Source organism: Hemiscyllium ocellatum, chromosome 2 (genome assembly GCF_020745735.1).
Source record: "Hemiscyllium ocellatum isolate sHemOce1 chromosome 2, sHemOce1.pat.X.cur, whole genome shotgun sequence".
NCBI classification, from domain to species: Eukaryota; Metazoa; Chordata; class Chondrichthyes; order Orectolobiformes; family Hemiscylliidae; genus Hemiscyllium; species Hemiscyllium ocellatum.
In genome coordinates this window covers 47,154,080-47,174,907 of record NC_083402.1, presented here as the reverse complement: position 1 = coordinate 47,174,907, position 20,828 = coordinate 47,154,080, and the positions used below count along the sequence as shown (strand labels likewise).

Genomic DNA, 20,828 nt, shown 5'->3' with positions numbered 1-20,828 from the left:
CACTTTCAAGGAGCTATGAACCTGCACTCCAAGGTCTCCTTGTTCAGCAACACTCCCTAGGACCTTATCATGAAGTGCTGAAAAATGTGTTGCTGGAAAAGCGCAGCAGGTCAGACAGCATCCAAGGAGCAGGAGAATCAATGTTTCAGGCATTAGCCATTCTTCAGCAAACCTTACCACGAAGTGTAAAAGTCCTGCTAAGATTTGCTTTCCAAAAATACAGCACCTCGCATTTATCTGAATTAAACTCCATCTGCCAGTTATTAGCCCATTGGCCCATCTGATTTAGATCCTGTTGTAATCTGAGGTAACCCTCTTTGCTGTCCACTACACCTCCAATTTTGGTGTCATCTGCAAACTTACTAACTGTACCTCTTATGCTTGTATCCAAATAATTTATGTAAATGACAAAAAGTAGAGGACCCAACACCGATCCTTGTGGCACTCCGCTGGTCACAGGCCTCCAGTCTGAAAAACGGCCCTCCACCACCACCCTCTGTCTTCTACCTTTGAGCCAGTTCTGTATCCAAATGCCTAGTTCTACCCATATTCTATGAGATCTAACCTTGCTAATCATTCTCCAATGGGGGAACCTTATTGAACGCCTTACTGAAGTCCATATCGATCACATCTATCGCTCTGCCCTCATCAATCCTCTTTGTTACTTCTTCAAAAAACTCAATCAAATTTGTGATTCATGATTTCCCATGCACAAAGCCATGTTGACTATCCCTAATCAGTCCTTGCCTTTCCAAATACATGTACACCCTTTCCCTCAGGACTCTCTCCAAAAACCTGCTCACCATCCTTGTCAGGCTCCCTGGTCTATAGTTCCCTGGCTTGTCTTTACCGCCCTTCTTAAACAGTGGCACCATATTAGCCAACCTCCAGTATTCCGGCACCTCACCTGTGACTATCGATGATACAAATATCTCAGCAAGAGGCCCAGCAATCACTTCTCTAGCTTCCCACAGAGTTCTTGGGTACACCTGATCAGGTCCTGGGGATTTATCCACCTTTAACCATTTCAAGACATCCAGCACTTCCTCCTCTGTAATCTGGACATTTTGCAAGATGTCACCATCTATTTCCCAACAGCCTATATTTTCCATGTCCTTTTCCACAGTAAATACTGATGCAATATACTCATTTAGTATCTCCTCCATTTTCTGTGGCACCATACATTGGCTGCCTTGCTGATCTTTGAGGGGCCCTATTCTCTCCCTAGTTACCCTTTTGTCCTTAAAGTATTTGAAAAAACCCTTTGGATGCTCCTTAATTCTATTTGCCAAAGCTATCTCATGTCCCCTTACTCCTACTTCTTTTATACTCTTCTAAGGATTCACTTGATCTATCCTGGCTATACCTTACAAATGCTTCCTTCTTTTTCTTAACCAAACCCTCAATTTCTTTAGTCATCCAGCATTCCCTATGCCTACCCGCCTTTCCTTTCACCCTGACAGGAATATACTTTCTCTGGATTCTTGTTATCTTATTTTTGAAGACTTCCCATTTTCCAGTCATTCCTTTACCCGTGAACATCTGCCCCTCACATTCATGTCCAACAATTCACTGTTAAAATGGCAATGAATTCAACCATTTGGTCATATACTTTGGCTAGAAAAACAAAGAACATTAGCTATGGTGGAAACACTAATGTTACAAATCCTTGGAAATGCTGCACAAACACAATAAACCTTTTCTTACTAAAAGCTCAACTCTTTTTATATATGCACAACCTTTTCTTTAAAATGGTCGATTTATCTTTACATTGTATCTTCATTTTTGCTTAGAAACAAATTCTCACTTGTCCCTGTTACTAACAAGTATTTAAACTATTCTCTGCCCACAGAGTGTTCAGGCCCTCTCGGGATGGAGGGGGGTATTGTATCGAATCAGCAGATTTCTGCATCCTCCACACACCGAGCTCTGTTTGGCCTGCAGAAGTGGTACCCATACTATGCCAGACTGAATAGAAAAGGCCTTGTAAATGCCTGGACAGCTGCAGAGAATGACAGATGGCCATGGATTCAGGTAACAGTTGGTGTACAAAGAGGGATAGACTAAAACATAATTTGCAACTTTCTCTTTCTGTTGCTGACTATGTAAAATGTGAAGTAGTAAGCCCTAAAACAGTATTTTTTTTTCATGCAGAAATGGCATACTTTAAACAACCATGAAATTAAAATACCAATCATTTGCACCTAAAAATTAATGTTATTGTCTGTCTTTATATAATGTCATTCGGCCTAACATGTGGCTGAATGACATTAATCACTGTCATGATTTGATCACTAAAATGGCTGCTAGGGAACAAAAGCAGAATTACAAAGAATTAGAGATAGGATTATTTTGGTTTGTGAGTTTACTAAGCTGGCTTTACTTTGTTTCCTTCAAATGGTAATTATTACATTTGGAAAGAAAACAACTATCCAGCAGAGTAAAACTGTCTGATTCTTTGGTTTGTCTAACCAGTTCATTTATAGAAGCTGTCAGAATGAAACACAATGGTTTAATCAAAAACAAGAGCAAGAACATATCTTTCTTTGTATTTCCAGGTCAGTCTTGTGGACAGAACTATCTTAACAAGCCTTAATTGTCAGAACATATTTTAACAGTTGGATTCTAATCAAGAGTCTGATAAGTTATGAAGGTGGTGGGATGGTGTTGTTCCACAAGATGTTAACTTCTGGGGTAGGATTTGGTGTGTGGTACTGTGCATGACATTCTATTAAACATGGTATTATGATGCATCATGGGTGAAATAGAATGAGACTAAGACCATATATGTCGTCGTACACAGCATACAGATTGAAATTATTCTGGGGGCTCTGACATGATTGTGGAAAGGGGAGGTTGTGAAAAGACCAGCTGAAGAAGGGATGTAGCCAAGTCAGGGTGAAAATTGCTTGCATGCTCCCCTGAGGATAGGGCCCACAATTACAGAATTAAGCCAAGTTGTTTACCACTGTGGGATCGTGTTCAAATAATGACTGGAATCAGTGCTTGGCAAAAATAGCCTCTTTTTTCAACGATCACAACACAAGTTCGAGGCAGCAATAGAATCCCGAAATACAGTTCTTACAAGAGCCCCTTTATACACAGTTCTTACACATATTAAAATCTCATTATTATGGTGTTACATTGTTGTATCAATAGTAACAAAGGTTTGAAGGGCTTCTGTCCTGGGAGACAGGAGATGAGTTGAAACGTGTTATATGCTAGCTGCTACTTCTGCCAGGATGTATGTCCGGTCTGCTTGCATAATCAAGTAGTGTTTGTTCTTTTGTCTTTTATTTTAGTAAATGTTGGTAAAATTACTAGGCCTATATGCTCTAAGTAAGTTAGAAATCATAATAAAAGAGTAAAGCATCTTAAACTAATTACTGCAGCTAGGTTGTGAGATTTATTTACTATTTGCCGGTTTGAGTTTCATTCATACATGCAATTTCATGCAAGCCCTATATTGTCAGTTAGTTTCTTAAAGGTATAATTGCCCCATTAAAATGTGTTTAACAGGTACTTAATCTATTCAGGTTTAGGAGACCGTTGTTAAGGGCTAATTAATGTCAAGGGTGTGGTGTTGGAAAAGCACAGCTCATCAGGCTGCATCCAAGAAGCAGGAGAATCGATATTTTGGGCGAGGGCCCTTCATCAGGAATGAGACTGGGAGCACTAGGGGGTGGAGAGAAAAATGGGAGGTGCGATGAGGTTGGGGGTAAGGTAGCTGAGAGTGTGATAGATAGATGGAGGTGAGGGTAATGGTGATAGGTCAGAGAGGAGGGTGGAGCGGATAGGTGGGAAGGAAGATGGACAGGTCGGGTTGGAAGGTTGGAACTGGGACAAGGTAGGGGGAGGGAAAATGAGGAAACTGGTGAAGCCCACATTGATGATTAATATAATGTTTTGTGGAAACTTGATGGGGATGGTATTGTTCTATATGAGATGGTTAGTGACCACTGATTAATAGTATAATGTTTCATGGAGATTGATGGGGATGGTATTGTTCCGATTTCTGAGGTAAACATTGCTTGTCGCAGGGGCTGATAAGGTGTGGGAATGTAATGTGGGTTTGAAAGGGTTGTTTTTAAATTTGGATACTACGGGTTTGCAATTTTGTGAATGAATGAATGACACAGTGTTATAGTAAATAACGGGTTGGTAAAGGGTTATGAATAAATGAAGGGGAACCCGGTGTTAATAAATATAGCGAGTTGGTGAGAGAGTTAATAAAGATAGCCTATAACACAATATCGCACACCACACTGCAGCCTTTTATTCCAAAACTATGCACTGCTCCCAAGTTCATCCTGATGAGTATAGATTTTTCCTCAATAAGTCATTTCCTCATAAAATCTCTTCAACTTTTCCTCCACTTTCACATCTAGAATTGAGTATAAAAAGCTTATGAAGTTCTTGGTCACTAGAAAATCATCCAATTACCAAGCCATGCTAAGTTCCCTGCCAAACTGCTTGCCTACTGAGTCCATAGATCTCTACAGCTTTCATTTGTTTGGCTGCAACATCATTCTCACCTTATTACTTCTCCAGTGGTACTGCCCTCTCTTGGATCCACATTTGCCTATCCAGTTGGAGCCAAAGCAGAGCTACACTGATTTATTTTTCTGTCTCTGCATTGTTCCCTCTCGTACCTCTTGCTAGTAAGCCCCTGGCTCCTTTTCCTTATCTCCATGTTGATATGAGGAACATACTGTCCACCTGAGGGAACAGATCAGAACTCAGTTTAGCATTGCAACATAAAGACCACACCCTGAACACTCCAGCAGTCCCTCAAGCACTGCTCTGGAGAATCAGCCTGAATTTTTGTGCACAAATCTCCAAAGTGAGACATAAACCCACAAGCTTTTACACTTGAGAGATTGAAATCATCATTTTAAGTCACTGTCTCAGAGTGCCTTGCTACCAAATTTGATCTATTTTTCTTGGTATTCTGTCACAAATATCAAATATAAAGCTACACCAAACTGGATGATAAAACATGATTTTCACAATGCGATATTCAGTACTTTAGTCAACATTGAAAACCATACAGCTTCCAAGTTGCTATGCCAGTTGATTCCCTCAATTGGGAAGACTAACTGCAATGGTTCTGCACAAGTTCAACTTGACACTATAGGTTAATCAAACTCAGATAGGAGGCTGTGAAAATGGCTGACTTAATCCATCTCTTCCTAGACCCAAGGCTGTTGATTCGGTGGTGATAGGAAGACAGAAGAACCTAAAATTAGATTCTTTTAGATAATGACTCTGAATTATGTCCAAACAATGGCTTTAGTTTCCATTATATTAAATGCGGATAGTTAGTGTATTAGTTTAAGATATGAATGTTTCATTTGTTGGCTGAGAATTGGGTATATCTATGTTTTGGGGGATAAGTGTAGTTACACAGTGATACTTCCTCCAGCACTTCACTGAGCACAACAATACCCTTTGTGTGAGGCAGAGCCATGTTTAAGCCCTGCTTGACCTATGTGGTGTTTTTCACTGATATCATTGAGCCATTCCTTGCAGTCTGTGGTTCTGGTTAACTCTGAAGGATCAACAGAATGCAAATAAATTTCTTCCCGTTAGTATCATGTATCTGATTCTGGATCTATTTTCATCACTGGCTGTATTTGGTAATTTTGAAGAAAATTAACCTGGCAAAAATAAATGATACAAAACAGAGATCTCAAGCTGACTGTTTCCACATTGGCAGTTGTTGAGAATACAGTCTCAAAGATTATTTACATAATGGTTAGGTTAAGGAAAAAGATGTGCTGATGACAGCAGGCACTACAAAGACATCCTAGTGATGTGTTATGGTGGTATGCTAACTCTAGTATGAGATGTTGATCCAGTAACATTGAGCACAGGAGCAATAGTCCAGGTTCAGTAATTCATGTTGATGTCACTATTTTCTGCAAAATCTGACTTTTTTAATGGAGAATCAGGACCATGTCTAAATTGGTACTCTAGCACTACAAATAATTTTCCCTATGGTTAAATTTTGTGAGACTCCATCAATTATGAGATGCCTCTAGGTTTTTATTTGGAATTGGTGCATTGGATGGAAGAGAAGTCCGGTATTTGAATAGGGGCTAATTATTTAAAGAAAGACCAGAGCACTTTCATTGACAGAGCCACACATTAATGTTGACAGCAAATGTGCTGAATCAAAAAGAGGAGGGTGGATGCCAGAAATGCAAGATCATAGCAGCAGGTAGTCTTTACAGTGGATGGCTAAGAGAGTCCAGATAGCCCTAGTGTATGCCAAGTACCTGTCCATGTAAGGTCAATTTAGCTGTTTATCTTTGCAACTAGTTTCAGTGAAATGGCATCAAGTTCCTCTTATTGCAAACTATTTGCTTCAAGGAGTTGCTTCCATCAACACAGGTCTAACACATTGACTGACACATTAAATGCTTATTTGTCATTTTATAATGCTGCAGTGAAGGTCTGTTGAGCTCCCAGCGAATGTTAGCAATTGACTCGCCTTCTTTAGCTCACCACATCATGGCTGATCCTCTATCTCAATCCTATATGGCCTGCCCAGTATCTTGAGACTGTGATCCTTTGTTCTAGACATCCCAGTCAGAGGGAGCATCATTCCCTGCATCCAGTCTGCCCAGCCTCATCAGAATTTTGTGCATTTCAACAAGGTTCTGTTCCATCCTTTTAAAATCCAGTGAACACAGACTGAATTGAGAATCTCACCTGATATGACAGTCTGCCAAACCAGGAATTAGCCTTTGCTGTACTTTTCTATGGCATATACAGTACCCATCTAAGGCCCTGAATAGCTGCAGTATGACATACTTGCACCCGTTCTAAAATCTAATTATACAACATTTTTGAATATCTATATAATCAGTAGATAAATATACTGAGTATGTATTGCTTGCCCATGCCCCCTTTTCCTGTTCTCCCACAGGAACAAAAGTTGATGCCACACTAATTAACATTCCACAAGGCTGCCCACAGCCATTATGCACTCTGGAAGATTTGAGGGGGTAAGGGTCAAATTTCGAACCTTCATTGGTCTGAAGTCCTAATCAAAATTAAGTAGAACATTGCTAGGACTGTTACAATGGACACCCATGGATTGATGCATCTCCTCTTTCCTTCCCACCTCTTGAACAATGTATTTTAAAAAGTGACATTATGACTGCCACCCAGCCAACCATGACAATTATGTTATGGTGAGCGCAGTGTAATATTCAGATCAATTAGCTTATTAAGCTTAATTGTCTCTTTTGCCTCATTTGCTATTTTATGGGGAGCAAGTCAGGTTAGATGGGAAGGTCAGCTACATGTCATGTTTTGTGACTCCACTGAAAAGATGCATGCAGGTGTTAAATGTAGTCCTGTGTTAAAATTTTCAAGTATGACTTGTTTGTAATGAATCCCTGCTGGTGGTATTTGATTAGTCTATGTATTTTTAAATCGGCACTAATATAATCTTGAATTATGAATTCTAAGAGCTTCCCTGGAACTGATGTTAGAGTAATTAGTCAATAATTACTTAGTGTCGCAGTCTGGGATTTAGATTTACTTTTTTCACAAAGAACTTTGAGTTTGACTTATGCTTAGGGTCCTGAATTTAAAACAAAATTAATTTTCACAGTTTGGAAAGAAGAAAAGATGAAAGACTAAGGCTATTATATATAAAAAAGCTGTATTGGACATTTTGTGGAACTCATTGTATGAGTGTTGCGGTTCTCTCTCAGCTGTAAAACATAGTGGAGCACTCTGATAGCCAGATTGACAGGAGTCTGTGAGACATGCCCAGAACAGGGGCAGCATGGTGGCTCTGTGGTTAGCACTGCTGCCTCACAGCACTAGGAACCTGGGTTAGATTCCAGCCTTGGGTGACTGTCTGTGTGGAGTTTGCGCATTCTCCCTGTGTCTGTGGGTTTCCTCCGGGTACTCTGGTTTTCTCCCACAGTCCAAGATGTGCAGGTCAGGTGAATGGCCATGCTAAATTGCCCGTAGGGTTAGGTGCATTAGTCAAGGGAAATGGGTCTGGGTAGGTTACTCTTTGGAGGGTCGGTATGGACTTGTTGGGCTGAAGGGCCTGTTTCCACACTGTTGGGAATCTAATCTAACTGAAAGTGTAGATAGAAGCAATAATTGTGCCAAAACAAGTACATATATAAGGACAAGGTGCAATGCAATAATATAACATCCCAGTTTAGCAATTTATGTGGTCAGTGGGAAGAAGCAAGTGTCTCTGTTGCAAATAAAGGTCTGCCATTTTTTGGGTTCAGGTGTTTGAGTTGTGCTGTAATACATCTAAGCATTTCATTTTAAAACAATTTTACTGACACTACTGAGGTGCATCTTCATCACAGTGTAACATGGCAATAGAAGATGTGTGATTATGAGTACCCTTTCAAAGCCTCAATCAAATCACGTTTGCTTGAGTATATCAGTCATTCTGAAGCAAACAGAACACTTGGTGTGTTGAGGCCTGACATGAATAATACATTTTCAAGCATGTAAATGTACAGAGTACCAGTTGTAATCAAAACATGCATTTTCTACATTGCATCTCAAAATAAAGAAAATAATGATATCGTTATTCCAATTGATATCGGTGCATTATTTTGTTGTTATTTCCAAAACTGTCACTCTTTCTGGAAAACTGGTTTGAAGAAACCAAAATCTAACATTTCAGCCGTAACCGGGGAGCAGATCTGCTTGTCTGTGTCGTCTTTTGCTTTTCTCTGCTTTAGTCAGCATAAGCCTGGGGTCAGTGTTCAGTCAAACTCACCAGAATCCAGAAACTTAACTTGGCAATGACCCCTGCCACATTCAGATAAATTGAGTTGTCACAGCAGCAATAAGTGGAAACGATCACTAGAATGTGAAACTATCCTTCACTGTCTGCAAGGTGCTGGTTGAGACAATTAACTGAGTCATAACCTACATCGCCAGCTTGGGTATTGAAATTGCACAGCTACACTTAAATGAGTGATGGTGGTTTAACATAAACCAAGCTTTCCACCAGGGCAATCCACTTTGAAGCATTTTACATCCATTCATCAGATTAGCATGACACAAGGCAGTAGTGTATGGAAGCAATGGTCATGATAACTGAGGCAGACTAACTCACTCCAAAATGCAGTTTCCACAGTAATACTGGGGTTTTCCAGGTTCCCTCTCCATACATAGTAACTTGATTGACTGGCTCGCTGGCTGGCTGGTGAGGAAAGGCCTGGGATAGGGCCACAACCAAGACATAGGTTTGTGTAGAAGGGGCCAGGGGAGTGATCAATGTTTGTGTTGTGTGTGTGTCTTATGTCACTGAGGCCTTTGGCAACATAACAGCTCAGAGATTGTGGGGTTCAGAGTGGCAGGAGGAAAGGGAATGATTACAAGATAAGTTTGTGTTTCCAGAGGACTGGAAAAGCCAGGAAACAGTGGTAGAGTATATAAACCGTGTTCAAATAGATGCACTCAAACCTCCTTAAAAAGAATTCAACAGCCAGCCAGCCAGCCTCCTGAGAACAGAGTGATTACACTCACCTCCATTAAAATATTATGTGGCAATTTCTGTTTGAATTTTTCAATAATTTCATTTAACACTCCCCCTTTTTAAAGATTAAAGTTACCCTTGTCCCCCATATGATCAGCTAGGTCAGATTTACAAGATTTCTTTCTTGACAATAATAACACACAACTTCACCTTCCTTGCTTCTATTACTTCCCATTGGAATTGGAACAGAGACACACTGATACCCTTTCGATCAGAAATCACATTTCTGCAATACAGATTGATTATTGCTTGATTATTTAACTTTCTGATTCTGTCTTTACTCTCTGACATCTACCCCTTCTATGCTTGTATATTACCTATGTCAGGCACTTATCCACTCATGGTGCAGGTTTATTGAGATATTTCTGTGTCCATGTCAAAATGGCATTCTCTCTCTACCCTGGACTTGTAGGTGTTTGCTTCTGGATCAGTCCCATCTCTGACTACAAATACTGTCCTGTTTAGCCTTGTTCTGAAGTCCAGCTTTCTTGTACTCAATGTGTTCAATCTGTTTGGTAGGTTATGGAAACATACATACAAAGGTACAAATTTAGAGCAGAAACAGTCTACTGGGCCCCTGATCAGGACATAACTAATTACTCCATACTGCCATCTACTCCTTTGCTTTTCTACTCCCTTGATCTTTCACTTTCTTGCTTTTCAAGAGTTCTGCCTCTGAACATGCACTTAAAGTGCAGTAGCTATGTTATGCCATAAATTTTCACTGTTTATACTTTTATGGAACACAGGATAGCAGTAAAACCTATTCTATGATTTTAAATATATTTTTTCCATTGCAACTAATGTATTCACTTGACTTCATGAGGTATAAAACCTCTTTTCAGGCAAGAGATAGTCTTTAGGGACTAAGGACGGATCTTACTGTACTGGAGAATGTTTTTCTTTAATGAACAAAAAGAAATGTACTTCAACATTTTGTGAAATGTCATTATTTGAAGCCTTATCCAACTTACTGTCAAATAAATAGCATGGAATTTGAAGTACATGTAAAATAATGAACTCATATAGTGCAATTACAGATGTCACTCTCACCTCACCTGCGGAGTTCAGCTGTTTTTCAATGTTTAGAGCAAGGCTATAATGAGGTTAGGAGCTGAGTGGCCCTAGCAGACCCAAATTGAGCATCACTGAGCAAGTTCCTCATGAAAGCACTGATGCTGAACACTCTGTGACGAGCAGCCAGATCGGGCAGTGTTTGGCTGGATTGGAATGTTTTGTATCCTATGGACAGCTTATACCTTGGCAATCGTCCACAATGTTGAATAAATGCCAGTGTTGTAGCTGCACTGGAATAGGCTACTAAGGGTTCAGCTGGTTCTGGAGCCTAAGTTTTCCCATAATCTCTCACTGTATATACTTTTATGGAATACAGGATAGCAGATTTCATTTGAGGGAGTCATCAGAGCCAGTCAGTGTCTTCAACCATCTCTTAATATCACAAAAAGTTCACTGAATTGGCATCTGTGAGTCTTGAGGATCTCAAGAAGAGATGTTTGCTGCTTACATTTCTCCAGCTTTATTTTTGTGCTGATAATTTGGGTTCCCTGCCTTTGAGGATGGTGATATTTGTGGAACAGTCTCCTCCTCATGATGAAGGACTTATATCTGAAACATCTTCTCTCCTGTTCCTCGGGTATTGTCTGAGCTGCTGTGCTTTTCCAGGGCCACACGTTTCGGCCCCCCTCTTTCTGTTAATCATTTCATTGTCCACCACATTTCACGACAAGATGTGGCTAGACTGCTTATGTAGGATCCATGAGTTATGGAATCATTTAACCCTTTCTATTGCACGTTGCTTATGCTGTTGACATGCTTGTAATAACATATTTTAGCTTCATAATGTTCATATCTCAGTTTTATGTGTATAAAAGCAAAATACTTCAGATGTTAAAAATCTGACATAAAGACAGAAATAGGAGTGGAATTAGACCATTCTCTTCTGTCATTTAATAAGATCATGGCTAATCTGTCTATGTTTTGAATTCCACATTCTCATCTATCCTCAATAACTCTTGATTCCCTGCCTGTCCACCTGCATCCACTGTCTTCTGAGACAGGGAGTTCGAAAGTTGCACAAACACTGATAGAAAGAAAATTCTCCTTATCTCTGATATGAAAGGTCAACCCATATTTTTAAAATAGCGCCCCTTAGCTCTGGACTGATCTACAAGTGGAAACAAAATTTCGACTTGACAATTCAGTATCTTACACTCTTCAAACAAGTCACCCTTCTAAGCTCCAGTGAAAACAAACCCAGCCTGTCCATCTTATGCACATAAGACAACATGCTCACTCCTGGCATTACTCTAAGCTGAAGTATCTCTTACCCATTTCTATCCTTCCTTAAGTAAGGAGACCAAAACTGCACAAAGTGTTCAAGATATGGTTTATCAATTACCTCTGTAGCTGGGGTATAACATCCAAACTTTCGTGTTCAATTCTTCGAGTAATATAGGATAACATCCGTTTAGCCTCCTTCATTATGCACTGTAACTGCACACTAATGATTTTGTGACTCTGCATTTTGGAATTCAACAGTCTTTCTCCATTTGAGAAATACATTTTAATTTTTTTTCCTGCAAGCATGAACTATTCATATTTTCCCAAAATAGTCTCAATCTGTCAGATTTTGGCCTACTCACTGAACTTACCTATATCCATCTGGAACCTTCTAATGTCTCCTTCATGACATACTTTCCTACCTATCTTGATTTTATCTACAAATGTCGCTCCCTGCAGTTGCTTCCTTGATTGAAATCATTGATATAAATTGTAAAATTTTGAGGCATTACCACAGATCCCAATGGGACTCCTTGTCACATCCCGCTAATCAAAACAAAGATCATTTTATGCATTAAATATATTAAAAATTCTAATAATCTCACTGCTTAGTCAGTATTTACATACTTTCACAACTGCCTCTTCCATTTGGCACTGGCTGAGAAACCTTGGTTAGTGCTATATCACCCCCTCACCCATCCCACATGCAGTGTCCACATGACCATTCCCCAGAATGGTCTGATCTCACTACAAAAAAGCCTCTAACCTTCTCCATTACTCTGCAATGGCTCTGTATTTCCTCAATAGTGCTGATCACCCACTTCCACAAAGCTCCAATTCAGCTCTTGCCTGAGGCCTTTAATCCTTCTCCTGCCTTCCATTCAGCTGCTTCAGACATTGCAGCTTCAGGCTTTCTTCTCTATATTAGCAAGTGACTTGATCAGCACCACCTCTTCCCCCCACCCCACCCCAAAACAACATCATTCAATTGGTCTCCAGTTAATACCCCCCACCCCATGTAGACTCACCTGCTGTTCTTACCATCACTGACCAGTTCCCTGCCCATTTGGAGGTCTAGCTAATCAATAGGACTGGTCAACTCGCATAGTACCAATCAACTGTATCAGGGAATGGGTGTGGGGCAATTCCAAGTTACAGTTTTGCCAGGATTTTCTGATCCAATCATTTCTATGGTTCAATGCTTCAAAGAAACATAAGTCAAAGAAGTAACAGTAGGTACTACATTTGCTGAAATAAGAGGTTTGTCTTTTTATAGTATAAATTGTTGGATAAATAGAAGTTCCTAAAGTTCTTCCTGTATACCGTGACCAATGTGTGCTAATTTGAAATAGATAGCAAGAAGTGCAGTACATTGGGGATCGTTTGATGAAAAAGTAATGGCATTGTACTTTTTCCAAGAGAAGAACAAATGAAAAAAACAGAAATATTTATAAATGAATGCAATTGGTTATGCTGAGCTCCATTTTGAAGTCTAAATCAGGTTGTATATATCATTCACAAGGATTATTGATTTTTTTTTCCTTCTGGGTTATGATTTAAGCACAAATTATTATGTTAAGAGTCTGCAGACGTGAAGTTAAAATATAGTTGCAGATAAGTACTCAGTGGATGTGGGATTTTCAAACTTTCTTTAAATTCTTTGAATTTTTCCTTTTCTAATTTGCTGTTTTAGCTCAGTTGGCTGCATGGTGGGAGAGTCAAATGGTTTTGATCCACCTGCTGACTGAAGTAGGAACATAAGAGCAGCAGCAAACTGTTGACCTCATTGAGTCCGCTCTGCCATACAATACGACCAGGGCTGATCATCCATTCCAATGTGTTTCTTCCCACATTACCCTCATATCCTTTCACATGATTGGTATTTAGAAATCTGACAAACTCCACCTCATTCATATTCAATGAATACTTCCACAGGTCTCTGGAGTAGGGAATTGGCCATCAGACACAGGAGCAGAAATTAGGCCATTTAGCCCATTGAGTCTGCTCCGCTGTTCAATCATGGCTGATAGGTTTCTCATCAATATTCTCCTACTTTCTCCCTGCAACCATTGATCCTCTTGACAATCAAGAATCTATCTATCTCAGCCTTAAATATATTCAATGACCTGGCCTCCACAGTCTTCTGTGGCAATGAATTCCACAGATTCACCACTCTCTGGCAGAAGAAATTTCTCCTTATCTCTGTTCTAAAAGGTCTCACCCTTACTCTAAGGCTGTGCCCTCAGCTCCTAGTCTGTCCTACCAATCGAAACATCTTCCCAATATCTGCTTTGTCAAAGCCAATCAGGATTCTGTATGTTTAAAATTGGGGCTTGTCTTCAAACATTACTTCAAACTGATAGCATGGCAGAGGGGACGAATCCTCAGATGATAAGGATGGTAGATGGAGAAAGTGTGAATCTTTTTGAAAATGTGGCTCATTCACATTTTAGTGTTTTTTTATTTGTTAGTTTCCATTTCCTGAGTACATCAGAACCCTCACACTTGCTTTTCCAGTGCTTAATTCTACATTCAGTGACTCGACTCATTAGTTAATAGCTTGATGGTTTGAGATTCCATCTTCAAAGGTTAAAGCTGCTCAATAACTGTTTCTATTTTAACTCCAAGTTGTTTGTAGCTGATTCCCTATCTGGACTGCACATCTTAATGTTACCACTGATGGTAACAGAAGCTTGGAAGCCTAATCTCAATTGGACTGTTTAGGAAGGCTATTACTGAAGATTGCTGATGTGTAAATCATTGTTTTTTTTTCAGAAATATATAGTGCAGCAAATATGAAAATTTTAGCTGGTCATATTTTACTCAGTGTAGTGCACATGAGATTTGGAAAGTAAATTGTAGACCTTTTCAGCTTGGTGATTTTGGAAGGCGAATATGTAGCTTGGTGAAGGATAATAAAGAAAAATAGGCTGGTATATTCAATAATCTTTCTTGCAAGATTGAAACACAACTTGAGAAGGAAAAGTGGGTGAGTGGAATGCTAGCAAGTGGCCAGGAAAAATGTGCACAACTTGGAAAATATGCTTGTTTCTTTTTCCAGTGACCAAATATTCCTCTGTGTATAACTCTGCAGAAAGTGTAGCCCTATACATTCGGGAAAAAAACTCAAAGAAATGTCACAAATCAGAAGTGTCAGTAATGGCAGGTCTCATAATCCCAGTGATAATTTTGTGATGCTAGCAGATCTTTATAATCTTTTTATTACAGAAAGCAAATTATTAAAACTCCACCATTTCAAACAGTTTTGTATTACTGAATCAGGGTGGGAACTGGACATGCTGTCAGCTATTCAGGGGATCAGTTTTGTGAAGTTTGCTCTCAGTAATTTTTTTTGTTGTCTGAATAGAAATATTCCAGCAAGCTACACAGCTTTCCCAGGACTGTTCTTTAAGATTTTGGCTATGCCTGCATCCTTTGCCCTTCCTATCACACCCTACCTAACCGAGACATACCTAGGAACTGCTACCAGCCCAAATCACTTCATGGAAAAGTGCTGAGCTCCCTGTAGAGGTGTGACAGCAGCATTTAATGTGAAGCCCAAGGCTGATTGCCATCCAGCCTGAGGCCTTCTGATTTAGGTGGGTGCTGCATGCACATTCTGCTCCTTTGCAGTCTCCCTTCGAGCCTGATGAAATGATGTCATTAAACTAGAATGATATTGATTGCCTGTATTTCAGTCTCTATCACCCTGTGTTTACAATTCCAAAGAGTGAGCCAGTCAGACAATCTCTGTCAAACATGGGACCTGCTATCGCAAGGACCCATGTCTTCAAATCAGAATTTCTGATCCTGATCAGAAAAAAAATGCAAACTGTGTTTAGAGAAGTTCTCCATGTGAACTACCAGGACAGGAACCTTCCCAGCTGAAGCAGTCTTGTCCAGGCCAAGAATCCACGCTGACCTGTGCAAGAAGGATGGATTGCATTTGAATTGGAAGGGGACGAATATACTGGCAGGGAGATTTTCTAGAGCTGCTCAAAAGGATTTAAACTAGTCAGGTGGTAGACGGGGGCGGGGCAGGGGATAGGTGAGTGGGACCCAGGGCGTTAATGAGGAAAGAGATCAACCTGAGACTCAGGGGCAAAGCAGAGAACTGGAGATCTTGAGGTCCCTAAGGAAATATTACATCAAAGATGTGTTTCCAACAGTGATCACATCTTTTTTTTACAGTAATTAAACAGGCAACGTCTCCAAATGACTGACTGCCTGCCCTCTCTCTCTCCCCACACTTTCCCTGGAGCTCTACAGAGGGGCGTACCCTAAACCCCCCTCCCCACATAATCTCTCCAACATTGTCCAATAGAGGGCAAAGGTGGAATCTGTCAAAACTTTGCAGTAAAAAGTTGTGTGTGTGGCTGTGTATGCGTGCGCGCTATTTGGAGACTTAACCCACAAAGGCAACTGCAGCAGTCTTGTTGTTGGTGTCCAGTCCACCTGCCCCGGAGAGGGGGCGGGCAGGGGGAAGTGTTGAATGGGGTTGGGGGGGGTGTGGTATAGCACGGGGTTGAGAGCAAGGTGACGGTTTTGGGGCTGGGGCGGTGCTGCACAGGGTTGAGGGCAAGGGGGGCTGGTGTTGCATGGGGTTGGGGGCAGTTTTGGGGGCAGGGGGCAGTATTGCATGGGGTCAGGGGTGGGGCGGTGTTGCACGGAGTTGGGGCGGGGACAGTGTTGCACGGGGTTGGGGGTGGGGGACGATTTTCGTGGGGGGGGGTGCAGTGTTGCACGTGGTTGGAGGCTGGAGGCAGTGTTGCACGGGGTCAGGGGTGGGGGCAGGGGCAGGTGCGGTATTTGAAGGGGGGGGGGGTTGAGGGTGGGACCTCGCGCACTGTGTGCTGCTGCAGTCTCCTGAACAAGGAGCAGACTTTTAAAACTCCAAACCCCAGAGGAAAGGCCTTTAATCGCTTCACCAAATAATCGATTATTTGAACAAAATAGTGCCCGCCCATCACATTCGGATAATTGAGGTTCCCCTGTGTTTGGGTGGAACTGAGAAATAAGAAAGAGATGATCACCTTATTAGGATTGGATTGTAGATTCCCTAACAGAGAGAAATTGAGAAACAAAATTTATAAGGAGATCTCAGTTATCTGTAAGAATAATAGGGTAGTTATGGTAAGGGATTTTTACTTTCCAAACATAGACTGAGACTGATGGAGTTTAGATGGAGAGGAATTTGTTAAGTGTGTACAAAACAATTTTCTGATTCAGTATGTAGATGTACCTACTAGAGAAGGTGCAAAACCTGACCTATTCTTGGGAAATAAGGCAGGGCAGGTGACTGAGGTGTCAGTGGGGGAGCACTTTGGGGCCAGCTACCATAATTCTGTTAGTTTTAAAATAGTGATGGAAAAGGATAGACCAGATCTAAAAGCTGAAGTTCTAAATTGGAGGAAGGCCAATTTTGATGGTATTAAGCAAGAACTTTCAAAAGCTGATTTGGGGCAGATGTTCGCAGGTAAAGGGACAGCTGAATTTGGGAAGCCTTCAGAAGTGAGATAACAAGAGTCCAGAGAAAGTATATTCCTGTCAGGGTGAAAGGAAAGGCTGGTAGGTATAGGGAATGCTGGGTGACTAAAGAAATTGAGGGTTTGATTAAGAAAATGAAAGAAGCATGTGTCAGGCATAGACAGGATAGATTGAGTGAATCCTTAGAAGAGTATAAAGGCAGGAGGAATATACTTAAGAAGGAAATCAGGAGGGTAAAAAGGGGACATGAAATAGCTTTGGCAAATAGAGTTAAGCAGAATCCAAAGAGTTTTTAACAATACATTAAGGACAAAAGGGTAACTAAGGAGAGAATAGGGCCCCACAAAGATCAGCAAGGCAGCTGTTGTGTGGAGCCACAGGAGATGGGGAGATGCTAAGTGAGTATTTTGCATCAGTGTTTACTGTGAAAAAGGACATGGAAGACATAGAATGTCGGGAAATAGATGGTAACATCTTGAAAAATGTCCACATTACAGAGGAGGAAGTGTTGGATGCCTTGAAATACATAAATCCCCAGGATCTGATCAGGTGTACCCCATAACTCTGTGGAAAGCTAGGGAAATGATTGCTGGGCCCCTTGCTGAGATATTTGTATCATCGATAGTCACAGGTGAGGTGCTGGAAGATTGGATGTTGGCTAACGTGATGCCACTATTTAAGAAGGGTGGTAAGGACAAGCAAGGGAACTATAGACCTGTGAGCCCGATGTCGGTGGTGGGCAAGTTGTTGGAGGGAATCCTGAGGGACAAGGATTGATTAGGGACAGTCAACATGGCTTTATGCATGGGAAATCATGTCTCACAAACTTGATTGTGTTTTTTGAAGAAGTAACAAAGAGGGTTGATGAGGGCAGAGCAGTAGATGTGATCTATATGGACTTCAGTGAGGCATTCAATAAGGTTCCCCATGGGAGACTGGTTAGCAAGGTTAGCATGGAATACAGGGAGAACTAGCCATTTGGATATAGAACTGCTCGAAGTTAGAAGACAGAGGGTGGTGATAGAGGTTGTTTTTCAAACTGGAGGCCTGTGACCAGTGGGGTGCCACAAGAATCAGTGCTGGGTCCTCTACTTTTTGTCATTTATATAAATGATTTGAGTGTGAGCTTAAGAGGTATAGTGAGTAAGTTTGCAGATGACACCAAAATTGGAGATGTAGTGGACAGCGAAGAAGGTTACCTCAGATTACAACAGGATCCTGATCAAATGGGACAATGGGCTGAGAAGTGGCAGATGGAGTTTAATTTAGATAAATGCAAAGTGCTGCATTTTGTGAAAGCAGATCTTGGCAGGACTTTTACACGTAATGGTAAGGTCCAAGAGAGTGTTGCTGAACAAAGAGACCTTGGAGTGCAGGTTCATAGCTCCTTGAAAGTGGAGTCGCAGGTAGATAGGATAGTGAAGAAGGCATTTGGTATGCGTTCCTTTATTAGTCAGAGAATTGAGTATTGAGTCATGTTGCAGCTGTACAGGACATTGATTAGGTCATTTTTGGAATATAGCATGCAGTTCCTTCCTATTGGAACGATGTTGTGAAGCTAGAAATAGTTCAGAAAAGATTTACAGGGATGTTGCCAGAGTTGATGGATTTGAGCTATATGGAGAGGTTAAATAGGCTAGAGGTGTTTTCCCTTGAACGTCAGTGGCTGAGGGGTGACCATATGGAGGTGCATAAAATCATGAGGGGCATAAATAGGATAAATAGACAAGGTCTTTTCTCTGCGGTTGGGAAGCCCAGAACTAAAGGCATTAGGTTTTAGGTGAGAGGGGAAAGATATATAAGAGACCTAAGAGACAACTTGTTCACACTGACGGTGGTATATATGTGGAATGGGCTGAAAGAGAAAGTGGTGGAGGCTAGTACAATTGCAACATTTAAAAGGCGTCTTGATGGGGATATGAATAGGAAGGGTTTGGATGGATATGGGCCGGGTGCTGGCAGGTGGGACTGGATTACGTTAGGATATCTGGTCGGCATGGACGGGTTGGCCCGAAGGGTCTGTTTCCATGCTGTATATCTCTATGACTCTATCACAGCAATGAAGTGGATTAGTATTCAAAGCAGCCCCCTTTTCACAGCGATTTCCATCATATTCCAGGATTTAAAAATCCTGAAGCCGACTCTACAGCTTAAGAGAAGATATGTTAATTTTATTCATTTGAGGGACATAAGCATTGCTGGATGGGCCAATATCTATTACTTGCTCCTAGTCACTCTTGAGAAAGTGGTTGTGAGCTGCTTTCTTGAACCACTGCATTCTGGTAGACCCACAATGCCCTTAGAGAGGAAATTCTAGAATTTGACCCAGTGACACTGAAGAAACATTTGTATGTTTCCAAGCCAGAGCTTTGAGATGCTTCGAGGAGAACTTGCAGGTGTTGGTGATAGAACCCATTTTTGATCTGTTGCCCTTGTCCTTCTAGTTGGATGTGGTTGCGGGATGTACTTTTTGCAAACAGTACATACTGCTGTTACTGATCATCAGTGGTGGAGAGAGTGGATGGTTTTGAGCATGGTGCAAATTGAGTGAGCTGCTTTGTCCAGGATGGCGTCAAACGTTTTGAGTGTTGTTGGAGCTGCACCCATCCAGCGGTGTTTTCCATCACATTCCCAACTTGAAGACTGGCTTTGGGGAGTCAGGAGGTGAATTACCTGCTGCAGTATTCTTAGCCTCTGACCTGCGCTTTTGCACAATATTTATCTGGTGAATCCAGCTGAGTTTCCACTCAACCACAACCCCAGGATGTTGGTGGAGGGAGTTAATAATTTAATACCATTGAATATCAAGGGCGGTGGGTGGATTGTCTTTTATTGGAGCTAGTCATAGCCTGGCATTTGTGTGATATGAATGCTACATGCCACTTTTCAGCCCAAGCCTAGATATTGTTCAGACCTTCTTGCATTTGGACCTGGGCTATTTCCATGTCCGAGTACCTGAATGATACTGAACATTGCGCAATCATTTGTGAACATATGTCCTTATGATGGAGGGAAGGTCATTGATGAAGCAGCTGAAGGTTGTTGGGCCGAGGACACTATCATGAGGAACTCCTGCAGAGACATCCTGTAGCTGAAATGACTGACCTCTAATGACTGCAACCATCTTCCTATGTATCAGTTATGACTCCAAACAACAGAGAATTTGCCCCTGATTCCAGTTTTGCCAGGGCTCCTCAATGCCACTCTCAGTCAAATGTAGCCTTTATGTCAAGGGCTGTCGCTCTCACCTCACCTGTGGAATTCTGCTCTTTTTTCAATGTTTGGACCGAGTGTGTAATGAAGTCATCAGCTGAGTGGTCCTGGGGGATCCCAACCTAACTGTCACTGAGCAGGTTATTGCTGAGCAGTTGCTACTTAATACCATTACTGTTGACATCCTCCATCATTTTCCTGATAATCACAAATAGACTGAGGTTTAGACTTGTTCTTTTGTCAACAGGACATAACTGGGCAATTTTCTATATTGTTGGGTATTTGC

At 41.2% G+C, this 20,828-nt stretch overlaps 1 protein-coding gene across 4 annotated transcripts in view; it reads left to right on the top strand.

Annotated features, from left to right (window-relative positions):
- The window catches only part of LOC132827416 (EGF-like repeat and discoidin I-like domain-containing protein 3), a 203,588-nt gene that overhangs the window by 121,600 nt on the left and 61,160 nt on the right, over positions 1 to 20,828 (top strand). For all 4 annotated transcript variants that reach the window (XM_060844111.1, XM_060844120.1, XM_060844101.1 and 1 more), the window contains one exon: positions 1,853 to 2,034. In XM_060844111.1, coding sequence (XP_060700094.1) covers positions 1,853 to 2,034 — 182 coding nt within the window. The remainder of the gene's footprint in view (positions 1 to 1,852; positions 2,035 to 20,828) is intronic.